This window comes from Heterocephalus glaber, unplaced genomic scaffold (genome assembly GCF_053883595.1).
Source record: "Heterocephalus glaber isolate CG9 unplaced genomic scaffold, H.glaber_assembly_v1.0 deba00001571, whole genome shotgun sequence".
Taxonomy (NCBI): domain Eukaryota; kingdom Metazoa; phylum Chordata; class Mammalia; order Rodentia; family Bathyergidae; genus Heterocephalus; species Heterocephalus glaber.
This window is the reverse complement of record NW_028258356.1, coordinates 3,471,700-3,498,032: the sequence shown is the minus strand read 5'-3', so window position 1 is coordinate 3,498,032 and position 26,333 is coordinate 3,471,700. Positions and strand designations below refer to the sequence as shown.

The 26,333-nt window shown below is 36.4% G+C and overlaps 1 protein-coding gene across 1 annotated transcript; it reads right to left on the bottom strand.

Annotated features, from left to right (window-relative positions):
* Positions 1 to 830: 830 nt before the first annotated feature.
* Rab21 (RAB21, member RAS oncogene family) lies at positions 831 to 25,574 on the bottom strand. The gene is made up of 7 exons (XM_087192433.1): positions 25,186 to 25,574; positions 11,788 to 11,847; positions 10,955 to 11,062; positions 8,376 to 8,439; positions 3,800 to 3,854; positions 3,108 to 3,196; positions 831 to 1,844 (listed from the first exon to the last, which is right to left on the bottom strand). Exons 1-7 carry the CDS (start codon positions 25,336 to 25,338, stop codon positions 1,702 to 1,704), a joined length of 672 nt encoding a protein of 223 aa, XP_087048559.1. The 5' UTR covers positions 25,339 to 25,574; the 3' UTR covers positions 831 to 1,701.
* Between the last annotated feature and the right edge of the window lie 759 nt (positions 25,575 to 26,333).

The window sequence follows — 26,333 nt, the reverse complement described above, 5'->3', positions numbered from 1 at the left end:
GGGGAATAATTAAAAGTACGTAAAGTGTGGGCTACAGAATACTTAATACTACTAAGCTAAAATCCAAACATCATAACATCAAGGTGTCAAGTCACTCAACTTTTAACCCATGTGGGTAGGCTTAAACTATTAAGTTAACAATATAGTAGTACTTCCTCAATAACTAAACCCCATATATCTTCTATAACTGTTCATGCTAACAGTTTCATTACATACTACTGCTTATGAGAAGTAAATCCAAGGACCATTCCATTGTATCTTAGACATAACATTTACTAGTTTTCCAATCATGACAGAAATGAAAAAATATATATTAGAAGAACAATTTATGTTAATTTCCACAATCTGTGTTCCTTTTGTGAGCAGTGCCTGATTCCATCAAATTAACAAGTTTAAGTGTAGTTCTACACTAAAGAAAAATAAATCTAATGAAGGACTAATTTACAAAGTATACAAGAATATAGTTTTACAATAAATCTTTCCAGTGTTTGCTATAACTGTATTATATGAAATGCTTCCCTCCACTGAAACTCAGAAGGACAGCTCTTATAAAATGAACGAAACTTTCTATGTTCATCTCTGACAAGCAAAGAACAAATAGAACTTGCTCACGGGGATGTAAAAGTGCTACTTCAGGAGCATAAATTACCACTAACATGTTATAGAAATGAGCCTTGATGAGTGGCTATTATCCAGAACCTTGACCTCTCTTGTCATGCTGCCAGGGAACCCATTACATATAAAGCCTAAGAGAAAACCAAAGCTGTTGCAGAAGTGAACCTCAGCATGTTCTACTCAAATTCTTCTAAGGTAACCATTCTAAAACAAAATCAGAAGCCATTTCTTTTTATTAAAGCAAAAACAGAAAACCCAAACCAAAAGGCAAATGCTGCTGTTCAATCATCAGATGGACTTAAGAGGCAAAAAATGTGACAACAGCAATATTTCAAGTAAAGTATGTGTGAAAATTTAAACACACCACTTTCAAGTTAAGACACAAGTGAAGGGGGAGTGATGATCTTTATATTAGAGTCAAAAGCTTAGGCATTATCAACAAATGTTAATTCACTTTACAGTCATCAATGAGGCTATTGTACATATATTTTTGCACCTTGCGCTTGTAAAAGCAGATAAAATATTTAATATGTTATTTACAATGTATTTTACCAGCTCAGCATACAGAATGTATATAGATTATATCAAAGTAGTAGACAGTTAGGGGCCTGTGCAAACCCTGCAAAAATAGTACTTCAGGTATCTGCTAACTAAAAACAAAAACAAAATCAGTTCGCTGTTTAGGAGAGATACAATTCAAACTACCACAAAATACAAAGGGCTGAAAAAATGCATACCATTCCAACAACATATATAAGTTATTAAATAAAGATCTGATTTAAAAGAATATAAATGAAGCCTTTAAGAAGGTCTTTTCTACATGCATATTATTTCTCATTAAAGAAAAAAATATGTAAAAAGGCCATTGGTAATTGCTTTGCTAACATTTGTAGAAAATGCCAATTCTCTGGTCACAAACTCCACTAAGTTTAGCACTTAAGGTCTCTGCAGTGTTATAAATGTAATTTAAAATACTGTTAATTCTATAACTCCATTGGTAAAATAATGTGACTTGAAATATGGCAGTCTTCATGTTGAGGGCAATGATCCACAGTTTTGTTTTTTCAATTTCTTAGGTGTGAACAGTTATCCAGAAGAACAACACCCTCCACCACCACTCTGAGCTTGAGGTTCATCATCGATAATCTGTACACCGCGTCTTGCAGCTCCTGGTTGACTAGAGCCATTGCCTTTTGCCCTCTCATCCACTTGTGCTGTTTCTATCATCCCTAGGAGAGGGAGAAAGGAAAGATTATCAGAAATGTAATCTTTGAGCTTTCTCCTTCTGTGACTTCAGTATGCAACTATGAGTTATTTTCAACTTTCAATCAACAAGAAAATTATAAAAGAGCAACACAGATTCTGGTTACCACCTCCAGAGATTCTGATTCAGTAGGTTTGTGGAAGGGCCAAGAAATTGCATTTCTAACACAGTCTCAAGTGATGCTGATGTTGCTGATCAGGGACCTTATTTAGATAATCACTACTCCAGAACTATGAGTGACTCAGGAAGTTTCATAAAACTGAAATTTAATCCAAAATTTGTGTTTGTGTAAGTATGTATTTTTTAAGGGAAAAATCAGTTTCATCAAATTCTCCGAAAGTTATTTCAATCCACTGTTCCATAGATTAGGCTTTCCTAAATATGATAAGCATCTTACTATTAATATGAGAAATAATTTTCAGGCTATACAGAAACAAACTTATTTTCCTTCTCTTCTAAAAAATCTTTATTAATAGAGAAACTTTCAAACATATTTCTTTTTTTTTTTGGTACCGGGGATTGAACTTAAGACCTTGCATTTGCGAGGCAGGCGCAGCACCAGTCAGCTAAATCCCCAGGAAACATACTTCTTTTATAGTAGAAAAAACCCAGCATAATGAAAATCTATCACCCAATTTTATCCATACCCCTAAGCATCCCTACCACTATTCTGAATCATGTAATTTTATTCATTAATTATTTTAATACGTATGTCTAAAAGAGAACTCTTTGAATAACTACACTACTACCACAACTAAAAAACTAATAAACATATCTTAATATCATCAAATATCCAACAGGTGGTCATATATTTCTAATTCTTTCACAAACATTCGTTTCATTAAGTTGGTCAAATCAGGATCCAAAGAAGGATCATTACAACAGCTTGTTATAGCTCTTAAATATGTTTTAATCTGTAAATTCTTCTTCCATTTTTACTTTAATAATTATACATATATTTTTCTTTTCATTTTTTTTGTTTTTATTTTTTATGAGTATATACTACACACCTGATTTCACAGCCACTAATTACTGATTAAGAACAGGGCTATAGTAGGGATTTAAGATTTTTAAAAAATGAGTTAAGAATATTAAGTAAATAATACTACAGGTAGATGTGATGAATTATCTATGTGGAATTTAACAGAAAGTGGTAAAATATTTTTAAAACAGTATCAATACTTAAAAAAGGGTCATTTTTAAACATACTAAATATGATTATACCTACTTTTACAAAGGTCAAGAAAAAGTTCCTCAATTCCTTTGTTCTGTTTGGCTGAGGTATGATAATGCTTTGCTCCCACAGATTCTGCATACCTTAAAAAAAAAAGTAACATCACTGATTGATATAAAACATTTGAAATTTAAAAAAAAATTTTTTTTTTCTTTTTTGGTACCAGGGATTGAACTCGGGACCTTGTGCTTTCGAGGCAGGTGCCGGAACCACTGAGCTAAATCCCCAGCCCCTGAAATTTTTATAGTAGCAATTTCAGTGACTTACTAGTTTATCTTAGCAAATTAGTAATTTACCCAAGTTTAGTCAAATTAGGATTATACAGCTACTGAACCTCTGTAGGCATTAAACCGAATTTTTTAAAACACAAATATAACAAGACTTGACATTTTTATATATTAATTTAGAATTCAAATATTTTAAGTGCCCAGTTGATCATAACGGCTTTCTTTTACATCATTCTTGCATTTTTCACTGCACCTAAAGGTGAAGAGGAAGTGAAGTATCTTTAAACATTGCCAAAAATCTAGAAATTACCAGTGTAAACATGCTTCTTTGAATCTAACAGCTTAATCCACTTTAAGAGGTTTTAGTAACACCTAAATAGTGAAGCACACTGTACAAAAAGGAAGACGTTCTCCTTGCAAGCAAACAGGAGTGGTGTGTAGGGGGTGCGCCACACTTACGAGTCCGCTTCTTGAATGGAAACATGTCTCTCCTTTTCCAAATCTATTTTATTACCTAATTTGAAAAAAGAAAAGACTATTCTTAATACTGATTTTTTATTGTAAAATTAAGCCAATTTTAAACATACAATTGCCATTTTAGTTATCTGAAAAGATAATACAAACTCCCATCAGACTTGTCCTACAACTATAAAGTTAATCCCTATGATAAGACAGCTGTTCATGACTGTCCAGGTGAATACTTCATCCTCCTTTAAAGGGATAAATGCTTACCCCTGCTGAATCTACAGTCAGTCAGAAAAAAATAACTTTTCCAAAGAGAAGGGCTCTATTCTTTGATTTAGAATATAACAGGGACAGGAGATTCCCTAGGTAATCTAGGACTAAACACACAATTCTTAATAAAGTATAAGTGGTTAAAAGAGCAAAATTTTTCTCTGCTCCTCAATTAACTTAGCCAGTCAATAATTAAGTATGGTTCTCTCATAGTTTACTAAAATATATCAGGCTAGCCTTTTGAATTCTAAAGAGTATTCTGGTTTCCTAGATAATATAAACTGGTTGAAGAATTAAATATATGGATTTTTAAGTAGTCTTCCACCACAGGAATTGAATGCCAACATGTCCATATTATTTGTTTAAAAAACAATTTTTGTGAACTTTTTATTAGAATTTTATGTATATCATTAGCTCCCCTTAAAATAATGGAATGAAACTCAGATTATGCTAAAAAGCCATCAAAATGAAAAAAAAGATACTGTAAAATGCAGATTCCTTATTGAGTACAAAATGTGAGTTGGGGGGAGAGTGCGAAAGGTAATGGGAACAAGACATAAAATGGGGAAAAATACCCCAAGAAAGTACATGTCAAATGTTTTCCTTTCTTCTGTTATGATACTGGGGGCAACCTTATAATTAAGGTGTTTTCCCACCCACCCTTGGGACTTTTTTATAGAGTTAAGAAAGCAATTTTAGATACACTTTAGATAAAGCACTGAAGCAAGCATCCAATGAAAAGGTACAATGTTTAGCACCAAGAAGTGTAAGTCCAGAGGTTCTATATATTGAGGACCTTAAATAATTTAGGCACCTAATTGCTGCCAGTTGTAAGACACTATTTACCACCACAGTCTAAGGATGAGCAGGAGGGAAGTAAAGAATACTATAAAGCTCAATGGGTCAACATAAAGCCAGTAGTGAGTTTTGTCTTCTTTGAATATCTGTCTACTTCAGCAAGAAGTTCCATATTATTCTAATGTCCCATTTTATTGTCAATTAAATGGTTAATTTGCTAAATATTATAGCCAATATATCTCACTGTAACCAGAGGGAAAACAAGTTGTTTTATTCTACGAAGAATGCAAAAAGCACTATCTGGTGGCAGGTAGCTTCAACAAACAGGCACAAGATTCTGCCTCTAAAAAGGTAAAACAAGATGTCCTCTTAGAGATAGCAAGGACATTTTTGCTCTCATTAACTAAAACATGATGAATTTTTTTCTAGATCTTTAATGTCAGACTGTCCAAATTCCACCAGAATTATCACCACTTACAAAAACAGTAAGGATAAGAAAAGTAGGTAGTCATTTTATAGTACCAAATGAATATTATGCGGAAATTATCAGAAATTGCTTTTAATGTTATAAATGACTAATTTTAATGAAGTGATTATTAACTATTATAACTTTTAATAATCTACATATTAGTTTAAATTAAAATACTGAAAAATCCTATTAAATAACTAGTGCTACTTGGAACATCAGTATGGACTATGTTACAGAAAAATGACCTGTGAGTGACTGACATCCTCTGAAGCTTAAAAGCTTTTGTAGTTTCTACATTCTTTCAAAAGCAAGAAAGCTACAGAACTAAGGCTCTGAGGCTCCTGTTTCGATACTATCTTGCAACTACATAGGAATCAGAGAATTTTCTGATAGGCTTACAAAACCTGAAAATGAGGACAACCACTATAATAAGTACCCACTTCAAGGTATAGTACTATGAAGGCTAAACACACACACACACACACACACACACACACACACACACACTCACAGTGAGGAAGGGGAAAAGCCACTCTGTTAAATAGCAGGATAAAGAAAAAACCAGGCATGGTGGCTTAGGCCTATAATCCCAGTTTTCAGGAAGGTGAGCCAGAAAGATCCTAAGTTTCAGGCTAGCCTGTACCTAGTGAGGCCCTGTCTCAAAAAAAGGTACAAAACACTTTACTATCTTTAAAAATGCATATTAGAATAAATACGTGGAAGGGAATAAGGATATAACTCAGTGGTAGAAAATCTGCTTAGGATAAGCAAAGGCCTGAGTTTGATTCCCAGCCTCCCCCCCCCGCCCGACCTAGAATATGGAAGAAATATGCCCAATGCTAAGAGTGGATGGCCTAATAATGATAAAGAACTAGAATCTGTAAAGTATAAATGGTCTTCCTGTAGCATCCCGGGAGCCCTAAATGAAATAATAAACATGTAGTTTGCAGAACAGTGCCAGGAACATAAATGCTAACTATGATTAGTGATAAATATGTATTTATAAATAAACATACAAAATTGTTAGAGAGAGACTAGATGCAGAATACTAGGGAATAAAACCACCACAGCTAAGAGTGTTAACCAGTAGATTAAAGGCAACCAAGAGGGAAAAGTCTGCTAGTGGAAGTATGGGTTTCTCTGTAACTGATTAACATATGGTCATCAATGGCTGAGAGAAGAATGTAGAAGGTTAAGTATTCAATTTACACACGAAGAAGCAAAGAGATTGTAAATCAAACATAAAGGTTCAAAGATGTATGAAATTCCTATAGGTTTAAATCACTCAATTATGTAAGAACAAGCTAGGAAAAATCTGACAGAACAGCATTTATAAAAAAAAAAAAGACTTCAGATTTTTTTAAATGCAGAAATAATGAACTGATGTGGCTGAAAAAAAGTTCTATAATTTTCAACAAACTTGATAGGACAGTTTGAACATACAGAAAGAGAGAGAGAAGTGTGGTGTGGTGGTATGCACCTGTGGTCTCAGCTGTGTACTTGAGAGGCTGAGATATTGGGATGGCTTGAGCCCAGGAGTTCCAAGTTAGCCTGAGCAATTTAAACACAGTGAAACTCTGTCAATTAAAGGGGCGGAGGGCAGGACCCCATAAATATATACTGGTTCAACATTTGGCTTCTAGGGTTTATTTCAAATGTAGGAGAAATACACACTAGAATTAACCTAAAAAGAAAATAATCTTGACAAGGACAATCTCTGGAAGATAAGCCAAAAAAAACAGTTGAAGATCTAAAGAATATAAGAATATATGAATCATTCAGGTATGCTTCAAATGTGTGGAGGGTTGACTTATATAAAGAGAAAAGAATAAGTGCTTGTCAAATGCTGATGTCTCTGCCACATCATTATATTATCTTCACTACAATCCTATAAGTTAGTATTATTATTTCAAAGTTAGTAGTAAAAGAAAAGAGAAACACTGAATACTACAGGGAACAGAACAAAATAACTGCAAAACAGATAAACGGGAATATTCACAGAATAAATTACTAAATAACAAAGAGAATAAAATACCCTACAACTATACACAACAACGTAAGAGGAATCTGGTAAACATAACATAAAGCCAAAGAAGCCAGACATGAAACAAGTGAGTCCATAGTATATGATTCCACTAATATAAAATTTAAAACAAAACTAAATCATGCAGTAAAAAGTTAGGATAGTAGCTGGAGTGGGGATGTGAAGGAAAGGTAACTGTGATAGTATTGAGATAAGGAAGATGCAAAATGGGGCCAAAGTGGGGCCCCAAGGGCACCATTTACACTTTATGAAATTTTCATTGTGTGAAAATTATATTGTTACTAAAATTTGTATGCTTTTCTGCATGTGTCATTTTTCAACAAAAAGTTCACTGAAAGAGATGGACATGGTGGTGCATACTCCTACCACCACCATACCCATGGCTGTGCAATACTAGTACTCTGGAGATGGAGGCAAGAGGATCACTGAGAAGTTGAGCCCACCCTGGGCTACAGAGTGAATTCAAGGTCAGCCTAAATAGTGGGACTCTGTCTCAAAAAAACAAACAAAAAGAGGTTCATTTAAAAAAAAATCACTAAGTGAGATTGAGGACGCAGCTCAGTTTTTAAGCACTTGCCCAGCACATGTGAGGCCTTGGGTTGAATCCCTAGTGCTGCATGTCCATGTACACACACACACACACACACACACACACACACACACACGCACGCACACACAGAGCTCACAAGAGAAACCAGTAAGTGAAGGTTATGGGAATATGGTATCAACTCATATGAAGAAAAAACTACAAAGTAAGGGTTGAATTGAAGAAAGATTGGGGAAGCTGAAGCCTCACATGTTTAGCTTCTATTTCTTACCCAAAGAATTCCCTGAAATAGAATTTGAATTTCCTGGAATATCACCTCCAAATCTTAAATTATTCTAAAATACTAAATATTAACATGCCATAATTCTTTTTTTCTCAAAAGCAAGAATGTTTGTTTACTATGTCTTTAATAACAAAGAACATTTAAAAAAATGATGCTTACCAACTATACATAAACAGATTTCATTTCCCAACATTTTCCGTAATTCTTTGACCCAGTTTTTTACCTGTATATATAAAACAGTAAATATTAAAACAAATCCTGTTAGAACACCTAAGAACACAACATTGTGAAAATACTTCAGGATTTTGTGTAACAGCTCATATATTTAGGAATTAATATGAATGACTGACTTAAGAATCAATATTACCACATAATATTGCAAACCACATAAACACAAACATACAGTGGAAAGATCTGTTCTCATTCCGTGGTAGAGAAGCACTGGTATAGAGAATTCTAGAACAAAGTTTCACTATCCATGAATCACAGCAGTAAACACAGGTGGAAGTACACTGGAACCAAGCAAATTAATCTTTTTATGTTTTTAATTATTACAATAAAGTAGCAGGATTACAATAAAACCATAGTATTAAGAACAAATTAGGCTTTCATTTCTTGTAATCAAACAATCTGCAAGCAATCAAACCTCAGAGAATTTATATATATTCCTTAAAAAAACACACACATCTATAATTTACAAAGATTACATGAGATACGTGGTAGGCATTTATTGTCATCTGGTCCTATGGTACAAATATAATAGTTCTACAAAGAATGCAGAAGAACTATCTTGAGAAACCCAAAATCCTTATAAAAGCCAAGGTAAGTATCATCATCACCTTATCTTTATAACAGACTGAAACACAGTTTTCTTGGTACACCACCCTTTTTCTTTCATTCACATATATATGTACAAAGTTTTCAAAGCATTTAACTTAGTCAATTTCATACCAAAAAAATGACAGCATTGGTTTTATACCTCCTGAGGCACACATCCTTACTGCCTCGAAAGAAACATACCAAAATCCAATTAACATATTATTCTACTCCTTGTTCACAAAGTATCACAATTTACTAAACCAACCAATTTTTTAAAAACATTGTTACTGGAGCTGGAGTTGTAACTCAGTGGTAGATTACCTTCTCGCCTAGCACGTATAAAGCCCCGAGGTTCTGTCCCCACCACCATAAATGAAATAAAATTGTTTACTTATCTCCCATTAGATCCTCTTCCACAACTGACCTAATCATAGTTCCCAAATATTTTGTGATAAAGTTAGGCACAGATTTCATACTTCCATCAAATTGTGTCAGATTTCTCAATCTCTGAGTTATGGCTGACTTTGTAACTTGCTTTGACTAAGAGTATGTGACAGAAGTAATGCTCAGTCACTTACAGACATAAGCCTTGAGAAGACCTGGCAGCTTCTACTTTTTATATTCTTGGAACCCAGTTATCATATAAAACGCTTAGGACAGAATACAGAACAATGAGGGTGTGTGTGGAGAGAGTACCAGAAACCAGGTATTTTTGGACATTCCAGCCCCAGTCCCATTCCCAGTTCAATGAGTGACTCCATTGCTACCACATACAGCAGAGGACCTGACTGGTCAACCCTCAGAATCAGGAATAGTAGTTTCCTGAATCATCATTTTAAGCCACTAAGTTTTGGGAGTTTTGTAAGGTAGCCATAACTTGTCATTTTTCTACCTAAAAGGTTCAATTTTCTTTTAATCAATGAAATACTGAAACTTTCTTTTTGTTTTTTATTTTTTTTTTGTACCAGGGATTGAACTTGGGACCTTGCACTTAGAAGGCAGGCGTGGTGCCACTGAGCTAAATCACTGGCTTAAACCAATTCTTTTTATGCAGAAAGTCAGGAAGGGACAAAAAAAATAGCTTCAAACAACAGACTCCAAAATAACTGTTGAATTAGCAAGCTACTTATGTTTCATTTTCCTCTCTAGATTACTTTGCCATGTAATTAATAGTCGAAGAGCTAACTTGTGTATCTGCTCTATTACATTTAATTGAAAAAAAATAAAGAGAAAACAAATAAAACAAGAACTAAACTAAAAAGACAAATAATTTCAACAAGAACTTGTAATTCATGGCAAGAAAAGCTTCTGCCTTGAAAATTATCCCGTTTCATTACACATTGCTGACAAATTTATTCCAAAAAAGGCTTTAGGAGGAAAGGTCAAATAAGTAACCCATCCTGCCTGTGATGAGAATTCAAACGTAATTTCAATGTTAACTAATTTTTGGTCCCAAACAACTTTAAAAACCTCACATTTGTTGCTAATTTTAAAAAGGAGTTTTTTTAAATGAAGAAACTTTAAATAAGCACTGCCTAGATTGTCTTTTTAAAGATTTTATTATATCTTTCAGGATATTTGTTGAAGAGTAAGACTTTAAACTTGATTTTGCTCTACCTTTTTTCTTTTAACAATGAGGAAGCCTGTGCAATCACGCCAAGTTTTCAGGTGCCCAATATGTCTGGAATCAAAGAAATGTATTTTTCTAAAGCTTAACTTTATTTCCCTTCCCTAATATTTGAGAAAGCCATGCAAAAAACTGAGTACTCTAGTGTATATACTCCAATAAAAAAATTGAGTGGTCACCATTTATACACAAATGATATACTTTTAAAGTTTTTAGAAACTAGTCATACCAGTGAACAAACACATATTAAAAGAGAGGTTAGCTAAGTAACTTCACAAAGTAAACAGAATACCTTCTGAAAAGAATCTTCATCTGTTATATCATAAACTAAAATAGCTCCATTTGAATCTCTGTAGTAAATTGGACCCAATGCATGGAATCTCTCTTGACCTGCTGTATCCTAAATAAAGCAACAAATATTAGATAAGAACAAAAAGATACATCTATCTCAAGCTTTGATTAATTGGCAACCAGGGCATAAAGTCAGATAACCCCAAAACACTATTCAAAAAACCCAAAAGTTTACAAAAACAAAGTTATTTTTAAAGTCAAGTTATAAGTCCTATGCAATGTTACTATTATATAAATGTTATTGTCCTCCCAACTCTTTTCCTCAGCAGCTTTCCTATCCCCACTAAAAAACCAGTTCTTTTGCCAGAGGATCAAAATGCCCAATACTGTACTGTAAGCCAGGAGTAGGCTCTGCCCTAAATTCAGACACTCCACACAGGGACAAGAGATGGGAAGAGAGCACACATCAGGACCACCTGCTTAAAGGTACCGTAGCCCTACTTTCCACCAGCCACTCCCTTAGAGCCTGGCACATGGAGACACTTGGGGGGAGAGCTGCTCCCCATCCACCCTGCCTTTAAGTGGAACCCCTGAGTAGGCCCTTTGTGGCAGAAAAGTTATGACATCAATATTCAAATATAAAATTGTATTTCAAATATAACCCTTAACCAGAATGTAGGATATTTTTAATTAAAAAGAAAATTTGGCTAACCTTCAGTTAACTATAAAAATTTGAGAAATTCAAATCCCTATTCCTTAAGGCATTTAGTTAATAGAATACCAATGACAGGTATTTAGTGTCATTTACTCATATAGTTGAAAAGGTTAACTTACCCATATGGCAAGGTTTACTCTTTTCCCACCGATATTTAACTTCTTTGTTAAGAAAGATGCCTGAAGAAAGAGAAATATATTAAACAATGTTTCATATAAAATAATGTTCCTTATCCTAACAATTGTAGACGAATATACCATCTCAATGTGACATTTAAGTTATAAGACAAAAGGAAAAATTAAATTTTTATTTTATAACCAAACATTTTTATTAAAGACAAAATATTATTTACATTCTTATCTAAGAAAAAGACATCTTGTGTTATGCATACAAATTATTAAAATTACGAAGAAAATCTGAGGATGTAGCTCAGTGGTAGAATACTTTCCTGGCATGTGCAAAACCCTGGGTTTGAGCCCCAGCACTGAAAAGAAAATTTTAAGTAATTTTTCTTAGTTTTTCTCCTCTAGATGTGGAACAAATTTTTCTTGGAGTATTTGATTTGATGACATGTTCCTTCCTTACTTAAAGGGACAAAGAACATAAGAGATTTCTAAGATACAATAAATGCTTTCTGGTGATTTACTAATTCTATGAATAACAATATTATTCCAAATGCCTCTGCATTTATATGATTCAACTGTTTTTGTATATCTAATAATTTTATGAGAAATTAAAGGAGCTTAGAGTTTACTAGAGAATTTGAAACACAGAGGGAATTACAATTTCATGTGACAATTGCTAAAATGTAGGGTCTTCAACGATTCCCCTGCTGGGTATCTTCCCAAAAGAATTAAAAGAATCATGCCACGGCGATATATGTGCACCCATGTTTATAGCTGCACAGTTCGTAATAGCTAAAGCTTGGAAACAGCCCAAATGCCCATCAACTGGAAACTGGATAAAGAAGATGTGTTTTTTTTTTTATAAAATGGAGTACTACTCAGCCATAAAGAACGAGAAACTAGAGACATTTATAGCTAAATGGATGCATATTGAGGCCATCCTCTTAAGTGAAATAAATAGGACACACATGTGTAAATACCGAATAGTTTCTCTAGTGTGAGAAACTGAAAGTGTAAATAAGGATTAAAATGATTAAAACGAATAACTGATAATTTGAAATAGGAAGAAAAGGTCCAAAGGGGTAGGGGTGGTGGAAGGGGAAGGGGAAAGGAAAGAAGGGAAAGGAAAAATTATGAAAGAGAAAAAATGGAAACAAAACCTATGTAAATAGGGAAGGCTGGAGGGGGTGAAGGGTGCACAGGTAATGGGGAAAAAATAAGAACCAAGATACATCATGTACAGGTACAAGCACCCAATGATAAATGTAAACGTATTGTATACCTAGAATGTACCAATAAAAGAATTTAAAAAAAAATTCAAAACTTGCTACAAATTGTGCTTGCAAAGCAAAAAAAAATAAAAAATAAAAAATAAAAAGTAGGGTCTTGCCAAGTACACCGTAAGAAGAGTGCTTAGAAAGCAAATATAACAGGGCCGGGGATTTAGTTCAGTGGTTCTGCCACCTTCCTTGCAAGCACAAGGTCCCGAGTTTGATGCCTGGTACCAAAAAAAAAAAGAAAGGAAATATAACAACTGCCTGGATCAGTCGATGGTGGCTTCAGATAGTAGGAGTTTCTCATAACAGATGAGTGAAACCACTGAAGCCTTGAAATACATGACTCCAAGTATGTTTGGGGAACTCCAAGTCCATAAAGCCAGGGGGAGACTATATAGATAAAATCTAAATTCAAAGGATCCTAGGATACTTTGTCTTGTATAGGTCTTAATAAAACCTGTTCCGAACCATTAGACACACACACACACACACTTTTTTAAAAAGTATGCCATGGTCAGGTACATGTGGGAAATGTTACATACTGCTCTGCGTGTATTTACAAGGCACACCAGCACATCTAACCAAAAAGGAGGCTAGCTGTGTTTGGTCAAGTATTTCTCAAACTCATTTGACATCCCTTTTCCTTAAGTTTCTTCCATGTAGCACTGAACCTCTTTTTTTCCCCTAAAGAAATGCCTAATTCATCCTAAGAAATAACTTAAGAAATAGCACCACTGACAAGGGAGGATCACCAAAGGGTTGTAAGCAGTGAGGAAAGAATAGATTTGTATTTTCAAAGAATGACACTGGGAGATAGGAGGGAAGCTTGATCAGCAATGACAGGACTAGGCCTACAAAGTTGCAGAGAAAAACTAAAAAGGCTTGAAATAAGACTAGGCCTGAGTTTGATCCCCAGTACCAAAAAAAAAAAAAAAAGACTAGGAAGACAGAAAAGAGAGGCTAGAAAAAAAGTGTTATTGAAGAGGAAACACACTCAGAATCCATGGTTAGTTGACATATTTTTATTATTTTTTTAAGGGGCATTTTTTAAAGTCTTTTTTTCCTCTCTTTTTTTTTTTTGGTACCAGGAATTGAACTCAGGTCCTTGCGTTTGCCAGGCAAGCACTGTGCCACTGAGCTACATTCCTGGCCTGATTGACATATTTTTAAAAAAGAACAGAGAGCTGAATTCAGAGCTATGTAGAAATAAGTCACATGTGAGTGTACTGATACAGAAGAAAAGTAAAACAACTAAGAAGATAGGATAGAGAATTATTTGAAGAGAAATCTAGACTTTAGGAAGAATTTCTTTGCTGTGAGCCTACCAAGGAAATTTAGAACTAAGAAAAGGCCATTGGGTTTAGGGATTAACTAAGGGAGTCCACAGGTAAGATATAAATGACAGAGCTGGGATAAATCCAGGAATGCCTGCCTTTAAGGCCAAATATGACTCCAGATTGTTCATTACACAAAACAAAGATTACCCAGAAAAAGATAAAAATAAATAAATAAAAGGCAAAATAGTAAAAGAACTTGGTAAATGAGAAGACTAAATATATGACAATACAGTGGTGCTTCAGTTAAGGAACTTAATTTGTTCCATGATTTTGAAAAAGACGGCCATGTTTGTGTCTGTACAGGAAAGATGGCTGTGGTTGTGTTTGTCACTGGATGTAGTTTGCAAACAAACACCAAATTCTGCCACGATTTTGTGAACTAAACTGTTTGCAAACAAAAGTGTCTGTGAACTGAGGTGCCACTGTAAACGTAAATAAGACTTCCCCCATAGGAGCTAAGAGTAAGAACTTTGGATTTGAATCTCAACTTTGTCATTTACTATTAACTGTGAAATTATTTGAACTCGCTCATTTTCATTATGGTTTCAAAATCACAGCCATATAGAAGGACTTAAAATCTAAATCTTATCCAAATATTTAATAGGTTAATTCTTTTCTCAAAGATCCTTAAACTGAACTGACAAAATTCCCTCCAAAACTGACTTTCCATTCCAAGTTTAGTATTTTGATCACAATTTTCAAGTCACCAAAGTTTATTTGCTTTTCACTGTTTGATTTGTTTGAAATAGGGTCTCACTAGATGCATAGGCTGGCCCTGAATTCTCAAGCACAAGTGATTCCCTGGCTTAGCCTCCCAAGTAGCTGGGAATACTGATACACATTACTCTGCCTAGCTGTCAATAAGGTTTAGAAACTTAGAAATATATTCTTCCCTTGTTGGTCCATAATGCCCCCAAATCTCCCAAGTTTTGTCTTCACATTTCCTTTGGGGTTCTTTGACCAGCAGTCTCATATATGTCATAAAGTAAACAGCTCTGGTCTCATCTCATTATCTTGCTCTGTATGCCAAATTACCTTTCCAAAATCCCTCTAATTTTTCTTCTTCTTTTTTTAATCTTACAACTCAGAGAAATGCTCCCTAATAAGTTTTTAATAAGTATGCTTGAACAACATTCTTACTGGCTGCTAATAACATAATCTTGTTGCCACAAGTGTTGATGGTATTTCGTAGCAAAGGGGAGTATATTGGAGCTGGTATAATTATCTTTTTTCTATCATCCCCTGTGTAACTTATGACTATCATCCAATAGCAAATTTAATAACCTAAGTATTCATTAATGGCTAATTAGCTAATAATACACAAATACAGCACATCCATACAGTGAAATACTACAGTCATTTCTGCTATTATTGCTAATACTAGCTAATATTTATTGAATGTTTACTTTCTTCCAAGTACTGTATTATGCAATTTTTATAAAATCATTCATAAGCTTCTCCATTATAAATGTTGGAAAGCCCACATCTACAAGTCAGTCTCAAAGCCTTATCTTTGTGTTGAAAGACATCTACAACTTGTCCATATCCATCTTCCTAAAATAGCTTCTAGTAGATTTTTTATTTTCCAACTTATATGGTTTATTTATACTCTCATTCTATTTGTTCACAAAATTCCCCCCATATTAGGCCTATTCTTTATTCTCTGAATACCACCTATCCAAATCCAGTTCATTCTTCCTTGGATTTTTAAGTTTCTTACATTATTCAAACAGTTCACATTGAGTTCCTCTACCTTGAAGACTTTCACATATATATAGCATATATAGTTTTTTACTTATCTTTTCATGGGTATAAGCATTCGGTTTAGATTACATATTTTTAACAGTTTCACAATGCTTACAATGGAATGGGCAGTGTTCTAAGAGCTTTTCAAATACTAACTCATTTAATTCTAATACCCTGTGAGTCAGATACAATTATTATCCAAGTATTATAGATACTGGAAACTCAGACACATGGAAGATAGCTTGCCCAAGGTCACTGTGACAGTGTAGGATCTGAAATCCAGTAGTCTAGCTCTAGACACGACTTATAACCATTATGCTATGGTACCTCCCAGACTGATATATAAACTAACACTTGTCTAGTGGAGGGGTTGAGGGGAGTCAAAGTGCCCCTGCCCATAACAGACCCTCAAATATTGTTATTGTAAATAAACGCATGTATAAATGTGCCCAAGTAAATCATTGCAAATATAAGTCATGTAAAAGATGTGCTTCAAAAAGTTTCCTTATGGGCTGGGGATTTAGCTCAGTCAGTGGCACTGTACCTGCCTCAAAAGTGCAAGGTCCTGAGTTCAATCTCTGGTGTTGGAAAAAAAAAGTTTCTTATAAACCACATTATTTCAACCTGAATATGTGATGCATTAGTATTGCATATTATCAAAGGATTCCTAGTAAATCTTTTACAGTGAAAAACATAGGCCTACTTTGCAGAAAGATTCCTTCTGTAATATAAATGATCTTATTTTATATACTTTTAAATTTTTAATATTTTATATTTTCTTCAGGAGAAAACACTTTTTTTTAGAAGAAAACACTTAAGTACACAACTATATTTGGGGATACAGCTGAAATATTTAATGTATTATCAAAATAGATATGATCAAAAGGCTGAAATTTCTTTTCTATTTTATTGTCTTATCTTTTCTAATCAATTCTATAATGCACATCCTCAATTTGGCCAGACTATCTGTACTAGAATACCATTTGTCGTTATAATACTCTGGGGTAAAAGCTATTAAGTCTGTTTCACTGTAGTTAAGGTGAGAGGGAGAAGTGAGTAGGGAGTTAAGAATCTGAAGAAAGGGCCAGGGGTTTAGCTCAGTGGTTTTGCCACCTGCTGCGCAAGCGCAAGGACCCAAGTTCGATCCCCAGCACCAAAAATAAAAAGAATCCGAAGAAAGCCATAAACACACTCCCAAGAAAACTGTTCATGTGTACTATTAAACACAATTTCCACTCTTCGAAGGGATTTATAAATGCTTGGCAACATTTCAGTGAAAAATGACCCCTCCCCAGAATGACAAAGAGAATATCATTAAACAACAGCAACTCAAAAGGTTCCAAGATTATAAGGAAGGAAACAAAGTAAAAGAACTAAAAATAGATTTTCCAAGCTCTGTGCTTGGGCTTTCTCATGTAATGTTTGCAACAGGCCTATAAACCATATAATAGGCCCTATTTTAATAGTTGTAAACCGGAGATTTAAAATACAAAGACTCGGGCCAGGGATTTAGCTCAGTGGTTCCACCACCTGACTCGCAAGTGCAAGGACCGGATTTCAATCCCTGGTACCAAAAAAATAAAATAAATAAATAAAATACAAAGACTCACCCAAGGTCAGACAATGTACTAGATGCTGCAGTGGGCAGAAGCCTATCTGACTCTACAATATTTTTCCATTGCATAAAACTCCCTGTTCTACTACAGGCACATTCTTAATCTGGCAGTCCTCCCCTGGGAGAGTTAAGTATTCCTGGATATCAATTCACCTCTCAAAATATTCTCAGGGTATGAACAAAGTAATAAAGATCACAGCAATAGTATATGTCTCTTCCTCCAAACCCTTAATAAATGCACCACTATTTCTTCTACCAAACTTAGAGTATTTTATTTTCTTTATTTTTTGGTACCAGGGATCGAACTTGGGTCCTTGCACTTGCGAGTCAGGTGGCAGAACCACTGAGCTAAATCCCCCACCCTTGAAGAGCATTTTAAAACACTAACAATCTTGGGCCAGGGATTTAGCTCAGTGGCTCAGCTGCCTCGCAAGCACAAGGTCCCGAGTTCGATCCCTGGTACCAAAAAAAAAACCCCACTAACAATCTTACTATTATTATCTCAGGCTATCATTTGTCATTTGTACATGGTGATTATTTACCTAACATCTTATCCAAAATCAGTGGATGACGAAAAAAAATCTGTTTAAAAAAACAAAGTAGGCATATGGGAAACAAATGAATAACAAATTACATATACCAAATTAAAGTTTTTTATAACATGTTTAACCAATTTTTTGGTTCTTGATTGGGCAATCATTTGCTAGGCTTACTAATACTGGCAAAGCTGAATACCTAAAGCATCATTTTGTAAGTATAAGGAAGTTGTTGAAAACATAGTAATTGAATTGAGAACAAATACACTCCTGTGTTTACTGCTAAAGCTATACACCCTTAATTTTGCTAGTCACTAACACTGTTGCAAACTTAAGTATTTATGTATCTATTATTACTTCCAGACTTGATATGTCAGGATTCAGACAGATAATTTATAAAATTAGCTCTTTGTAGCAAGGCCATAAAAATTAGCTATCAGAAAACTAAGCTGGGTGCTTGAATATTTTTATACTTCCTGTTCTTGGTTTCTAAAAAGGAATTCCCATCAGCTTAGTGCCAAATAAAGACTTTCAAAAAGAAAGTTAAAAAGTCACTAGTTCTATGGGACAGCTTAAAACACAAAACAGAAAATGGCAGTCAGATACGGAATACTTATATATTAGGAACTTATGGTCACAATTCAGAAACACTTCTTTGAAAACAATCACCCAATTTTCTGTAGTTCTATATTTTACATGTACACAGTAGACAATGGAGGGGGTAAAAAGATTTTAAAAATACTTCAACTAATGTATTCTTATAATGCTGTAATGAACTGGCTAAATCTGCAATGATGTGGCTTTCAGAGGAACTTCCACACTTCAGACATTCAAGATACTGTGTTTCAGACATTCAAAATAACAATCTTACAAACAAGGATACCAAGATTCCTAGGCAAAAGACTATGATGCAAATCATAAAACCAACTGCTAATACCTGAGTGCAAAGTCTTGCTCAGCAAGGTGCATTTCAAAACAAAACAAAAAAGGAGACCTAGTTTTTAAAAAATGCATACCATTTCTATTTGTAGGACCCTGGAAATCTAATCTAAGTCTTATGTTTTCTCATTTGCCAAACTGTCGGGATACAGTACTACTTGTCCAGCCAACCTTATACCATTATTTTGTTAATCAAATGCCAGGCAAGCTGGGGATTTAGCTCAGTGGCGCTGTGCCTGCCTCACAAGCGCAAAGTCCTGAGTTTGACCCCTGGTACCGGAAAAATAAACAACCACCAAGCACCTACTCTAGACTTCAAGAGGCACACAAGAAGGCTCCACAATTTGGAAGCCTAAAAGGGAAGATGGTTCTGACTATGTTACCTTTTACAGAGATTAATCAAAAGTGACAGACATCACAGTGCAAAATCTTCAATAAGTACATTCAATAAATAAGAAAAAGAGTACAACTAAAGAAAAGGAAATGAATGTCCAGGAGTGCAGATATAAAGACATAAAAGACAAGAAGTGATTACAACTGAAATGCACAATCCTTTAAAGTCAGGAAATTTAACTGATGATTAAAGTACCTTACTCATCTTTATATTCCCTAGCTAGTACAATGTTTGACATGTAATAGGTATAAAATAAGCATTTCTTGAGTTTAATTCCTTAGAGTTAACAGTATTGCCTTAATAAATTTCATAAAAAAGCAGCAACTAGCCAGGCATGGTGGTACATGCCTGTAATCACAGCACTCTGGTAGGCTGAGGCAAGAGAATCACAAATTCAAGCCGCCTGGGTAATTTAATGATTTGGCGAGACCTTACCTCAAAATAAAAAAATTAAAAATGGGCTGGTAATGTACTCACTGTCAAAGTTCCTGGGTTCAATCCCCAGTACCAAAAGGAAAAAGGAAAAAGAATGAGCAGTAACTCACTCCAAATGTCTTCTCATCAAGTTATCAAAGTTTCAAATCAGTGAGGAAATCATTTCACACAAAACAGGTTGGGGACTCTATATAAGCTGAGGTCCCGGGCCAGAGAACTTATCTATGAAAGTATAACCTAGAAGAAATTCTTGAAAAAGAAAGCATTACTAAAATAAATGGTACAATTTTTTAAAAAGTGAATTCTAGAAATGTCAATCCCAGTTAAAACTGTAGTATAGGGCCGGGGATTTAACTCAGTTGTTCAGCCGCTTGCCTCGCAGGTACAAGGTTCTGAGTTCGATCCCCGGTACCAAAAAAAACCCCCCAAAAACCAAAAAACTGTAGTATGCATGTATATATATAATTTTAAAAATACACACACATAAGCAATTCTGTAAAAAATACACATAAGCAATTTTTTTTTGGTACTGGAGATAGAACTTGGGACCTTGTGCTTGTCAGGCAAGCGGCAGACGCACTGAGCTAAATTCCTGCCCAATATCATAAGCAATTTTAAAATGCAGTGATCCCTCAAAGACAACACGGGTTCTCAAAATACTTCAAGTCAAATTAATTCCATTACCCTTTCTGAGCTACCATGAAAGAAATAAACATAAATTAACAATCATCTATTTATTCAACAGCAAACATTTATTAAACAAACACATGTAGGGACTAGGGATAACTTAGTGGTAGAGTGCTTCCCTAGCATGTTTAAGACCCTGGGTTTGACCTTCAGAGGGTGCGCACACACGCGTGCACACACAAAGCTAAGCTAAATAAACAAGGATGTGCCAGGCACTATGCTAGGAGCTTTCCATATTGTGACTGTCAATGTAACCCACATAAAAGACAAATGAAGCTCTTGCATTTTATAAATGAAGAGAAAATATACAAACAGAATAACCTGCCAAGGTCACGATGACTATGACATGGGAGTGAGAATTCACACTCAAGTCTAACTTCAAAGTCGCTTCTCTTTCCCCCACATCACAGGCCTCCTGATAGATCTGGATACTGCAGAAGCAATGTTATCTTTTCTTCTGAAAACATCTAACAAAGCATCTCATAATCCTTGTGGGCAAGACTTGGCTAAAACAAAAAGGAGATCTGTGATGCTGGAGTAACTTTATTTCTTAATACATTTTTGTAGTTCATATGATTACACTGGTTGTGGGAAGTTGGTACATGCATGTAACATATCTTAATTCTATTTTATCCCGTTTCCCTCCCTCCATCTCTCAGTCCCCTCTTCCCTTTTGTAAGGGTTCTCTTATTTCCTATTATCTTTTATTTTACTCTTTAGTTTTTTTATTCTTTGGGTTTCTCATATAAGAAAAACTATACAACATTTAAGCTTGCATGTCTGATTTCTTTCACTTACCATTACGGTCTCTAGGTGCATCCATTTTCCTACAAATGACTCAAATTTATCCTTTATGACAAAGTAATCCTCCACTGTGTTTCAAATTTTCTCTATCGTTTCATCTGGATGGTCATATAGGCCACTTTCAAGACTTAGCTATTATGAGTTGTGCTGCTATAAACACAGGTATATTGAATTTCAGTAAAGGATTTATGTCCACTAGGTAGCGGGCCCACACAGGTTGGTCTTAAAACTGTTTTGCTTCCATTATCATCAACATATACAACAATCCACTAATAACTGTTTCTCACACAAGGGGAAGAGGAGGATGGCCTGTGGTACATACAGACTGAAAACCATCCTGAGCCACCCTAAGCTCTGCATGTCTAAAGAAAAACTCATTTCTGGCCATGCATCACTGGACTATAGAGATTTCTATCTGGCCCTCTCCCCTTTCTTTCAAAGTCTTTATTAATGACATTGAGGGCATTCTTACCAAATCTTCAATGCACAAAACTATAAAGTAGCTAATCCAGACAGCAGCTTTCATGTCTTATTCTTTTTTGCATGTCTGGGACCCACTCACTTCATAACCCACAGAAGCCCAAGCAGTGTTTCACAAACTACACAATCAAGATTTAAAAGGACATTAACAGGCCTTGACCATAGGAGTAAATAAATCAAACCAATTATAACAGGTCCAGTACATTAGAGACACATAAAAATTACAAAATTAAAGAAAAGAGAATTTGAAGGATGCAACAATTTTTGAAGCAAATAGTTATTTTTTAGTCGGCAGAAAATCCAATACTAATCAATGTGACAGGTGTCTACAAAGCTCAAAATCTTTTCTACCTAAGTGACAGAAAATTATTCTCATTAAGGAAAGTGATAGCCTACACTCTCCATTCAGTTCAAATCATTCTTGGAATCATTTCTATAGCTCAAGGCATTCCACTTTTAAGAACAAAGGACACCCAACAGCTTAGTAAGCTGAGGCAGAAGGATCGAAAATTCAAAGCCAGTCTGGGCAACTTAGCAAGATGGTACAGGAGAACAAAAAACAATGCTGGGTATGGTGGCGCATGCCTGTAATCCCAGCACTGGGGAGACTGCGGTAGGAAGATCATCCTGAGTTTGAAGCCAGCCTGGGCAACACAGTGAGTTCAAGGCCAGCCTGAACTACATAGACCCTGTCTCAAAAAACAAAAAACAAAAAAGAACACCCAATAAATAAATAAGGGCTGGAGATGTAGCTCAATCAAAAGTCCTGGGTTCTAAGAAAAAAAAAAAAAAGAGAGAGAGAAAGAAAAGGACAATGATTAAACAAAGAGTGTCTAGGTGAGATGTCCAAATAGTGAAAAGATTTAAAATAATGTAATTGGAGATCCAGTTAAAGGAATTAGAGCTGTTTACCAAAGAAAAGACTAGACTCAAAGAGATGTGATAGCTATCTTCAACTATCAGAAGGGATGTTATATGAGACCAAGACTCAAAGGGCAAAACTAGGACTGGAAACCACGGAGAAATAGATTTTGGCTTTATACACAGAAAAATCTGTTGGAAATTAGACCTGTCTAAAAATGAAATGGGTCGCCTCAGGACATACTTGGTTTTCTACTTTGTATATCAGTTCATTTCACCTCCATGATACTAGAGAAGAGAAGAGAAGAGAAGCAAGAAAAGGAAAAGGCAGATTATCACTTGGCTGAAAGAGTCAAAAGACTGAAACAGTGAATTCTTAGGTTCCTGCCAGCATTACAGTTCTTTTAAAATATGAATGAGACAGTACTTTGCAAAGCACCAAACATTTTATAAAGATAGGTAACTTGTTGATAAAAAAAGGTGAACACTTCCTCTATCTTCAGATGCATGACCTCTTCATTTTTGGAAATTAAAAGCATACAAGGTTATGTCTTATAGGTATACATACATATCAAACTTTTCTGAAAAGTCTGGTAAGAGGATTAGAGTGCTGCTTCCACATATGGGATATAACACAATCCTCAACTTTCTAACGTAATCAAGATACTGTTTATGATGAGTTATATAAATATAAAAATCAGGACTGCTGTTTTGGTTTTTTTTTTTTGGTACTGGGAATTGAACTCGGGACTCGGTCTCGATCTTGGAACCTTTGAGGCAGGTGGTGGAACCACTGAGCTAAATCCCAGGCCCAGGTATGCTGTTTTTAACACTGGAGATCCACCATAATAACTTCATCCTCTCCTGTGTGGTTTATTGTGGTTTTCCCATGTATTTAAAAATCTTTGCCTGCTTTTTATCGTTGAGGATGTTTTAGAAATGTATAACACAAGTTAGTTAAGAAAAAACCATTAAGGGGCCAGGGATTTAGCTCAGTGGTTCCAACGCTTGGCGCAAGGACCCGGAGTTTGATCCCCAGTACAAAAAAAAACAAAAAACACCATTAAGATCTCAGTCACAATGACTGTCTCTTTTATCTTAGATCCTGCACAAAGGAAAATGCTAAATGGCTTGTTTACAAATATCCAGAGGCATTGGAACCTAAATGCTCAAAAGGTGAAGTCTGACCTGAGCGCCAAGTTGAGCTTGGGCAACACTGTACCATTAAACTGTGGCACTACGACGTGACATTCACTTCTTCAGATATTATGCTTACATAGGATTAAAAACTGAGAAGTAAAAATAGAACATAGAATCAGAACCAGAGCATCTTTGTAAATTCTAGACCTAGTAGTTTAATAATAGCATCAAACATCAAATGCCACAACAATTAGGGGATTATGCATGTCATTAAATAGCATCCATGTTCTTGCACACTACACATTTACTAATTAAAATCTATTGTGCAAATTGGGGCAGTAACAATAAAGGCAGAGGGCTTACTCTGGATCCTGTCCTAAGTGCTTTTATAGAAACTTCTCCTGGCAACCCTAGGTGTTAGACACTATTAGTGTGGATATTTCAAAAGGCGATAAAACTCAAGAGACAGACAAGTTAAGCAATCTACCCAAGACCACACAGCTAGTCAGATGGACCGATGTAGGATCTGAATCTAGGCAATCAAGCCCAAAAGTTCACTAGACTTTACTGCCTTTGGCAAACTGGCTTCTTTAGAAGGGGGAAGACTACAACTCCCTCTAAAAGGGAGGCGACCGACTGCTGGTCAGTATTCACATGACGTTTCAACGTGGACTGACCCACCTCGCAGAATTAGTGACCCGCAAGTCAGATCCACACAGGCTGCAATGAAACTGCGTAACCTGTACTGCCAAGCGGTCATTTCAAAACCCCTCCAGAGGCGTCTGTTTTTCTATTCCTGTCACTCGAGAAGGACAAAATGTAACTTGCATAAACACTTTGTCATCAGCAAGAGCTGAAGTTAAAAATCACCTCGTTCGCAAAATCAAATCCGCAGCTAAGTTCCTAATTCGGCAGAAAAGAAAAAAGGGGCTGCCACTTGGAAACTGTAGGGTAAAAACACCTGGGGCCAAGCGGAAGCGCATCAAAGGGGAAAAACTAGTCCACGGACGGGAACTCCCGGACGTGCGCAGCCAGCTCGGGGGACACTGGGGACTTTTCAGGGCCTTCCACGCCCTCCCGGCAGCCTGTCCTTAGTCCACAGGCTGCCCCAACCCAGGCGAGTTCAGAAAGGCAATCGCACCTGCAGAGTGGTGATGTGCTTGTCGTTGAACTTGTTCTCGCAGTAGCGCAGCACCAGCGACGTCTTCCCCACGCAGCCTTCCCCGAGCAGCACCACCTTGAACGAGTACGCTCGCCCCGCCGCCGCCCCGCCGCCGCCGCCGGCCGCAGCCATCCCGCCGCTTCCCGGCCGCCCGAGCCCCAGAACCGCGGCGGCGCCTTCACAGCCGCGGCCGCCACACCCCTCCGCAGCGGCCCGCCGACTGGGACGCCCGCTGCACCCCTCCTCGGGCGTGGTGTGGAAGGGCCCAGAAAGATTCCGAGAATGCAGGGCCCAGCACCACGTCAGGCACCCGAGGAAGGCGAAGAGCGCTCCCTCTCTGCCTCCCTCTAATGGCGTCTCCTTCCTCCTACGTCACACTTCTGGTCACGTGACCGCGGCGGGGCGGGGCGGGGCCGGGCCGGGGCGGGACCTCTGGGTCTTCCCGGGTGGTTGGAAGAGTCGAGCGCCTAGTTGAAGTCTGGGGCGCCGGCAGGGTGGCTGTGGGTCGCTGCCGCTCTGCACTTGGTGGGAGCCAGGGGAATGAGGAACCAGCGCTGCGTGGCAAGCCCAGCTCTCATGGAAAGACGTGCAGAATGTTATCGTTTTTGCCCACAGAATGTTCCGAAGGCTAATGACTCTCGCTCCAGGGGTTATTGTAAGCCAAATCCGCCAAGGTGCCCTTGAATCTTGCTCATGAAATACTCTCCTGCCAGAAAATCTGCTGGTTTTCCCTGAAAACTTGCAACTTGAAAGCTGGTGTCAGTTAGACAAACCTTTGTCATCGGACTTCTTTTACAGTACGAGTAGTGATGTAGCCACAAGCCAAGAATACTGACAGCCACCAGAACTCTGAAAAGATAGGAGCCCCTAGAGGCTCTGTCAGGAGTGTAAGGCAGCGAACAAACTAATTTCAAACTGCGGACTTCCGGATCTGAAAGAGAATAAATGTATTTTAAGCTGCAAAGTTTGATAACTTATTACAGTAGCCGTAAGAAACAAATACAGAAACATATTTGGAGAAAACAATTATGTTAGTTCAAGCATTGAAAGAAGTTTAGGCCTTTCTGGGATAGATTCTGTGCTTTTAAGTAGGATCAGTCTTGGAGTCAACAATGGTCAGTATGAAC

What these genes read in the sequence shown, in the direction of transcription:
- Rab21 (XM_087192433.1), bottom strand. Translation starts at nt 25,338, where the DNA reads ATGGCTGCGGCCGGCGGCGGCGGCGGGGCGGCGGCGGGGCGAGCGTAC. An exon ending in GAGTAAACCTTGCCATATGG is followed by an intron (nt 11,063 to 11,787) that starts GTAAGTTAACCT and finishes TGCTTTATTTAG; the next exon opens with GATACAGCAGGTCAAGAGAG. An exon ending in TTTTCTTGACCTTTGTAAAA is followed by an intron (nt 1,845 to 3,107) that starts GTAGGTATAATC and finishes TCCCTCTCCTAG; the next exon opens with GGATGATAGAAACAGCACAA.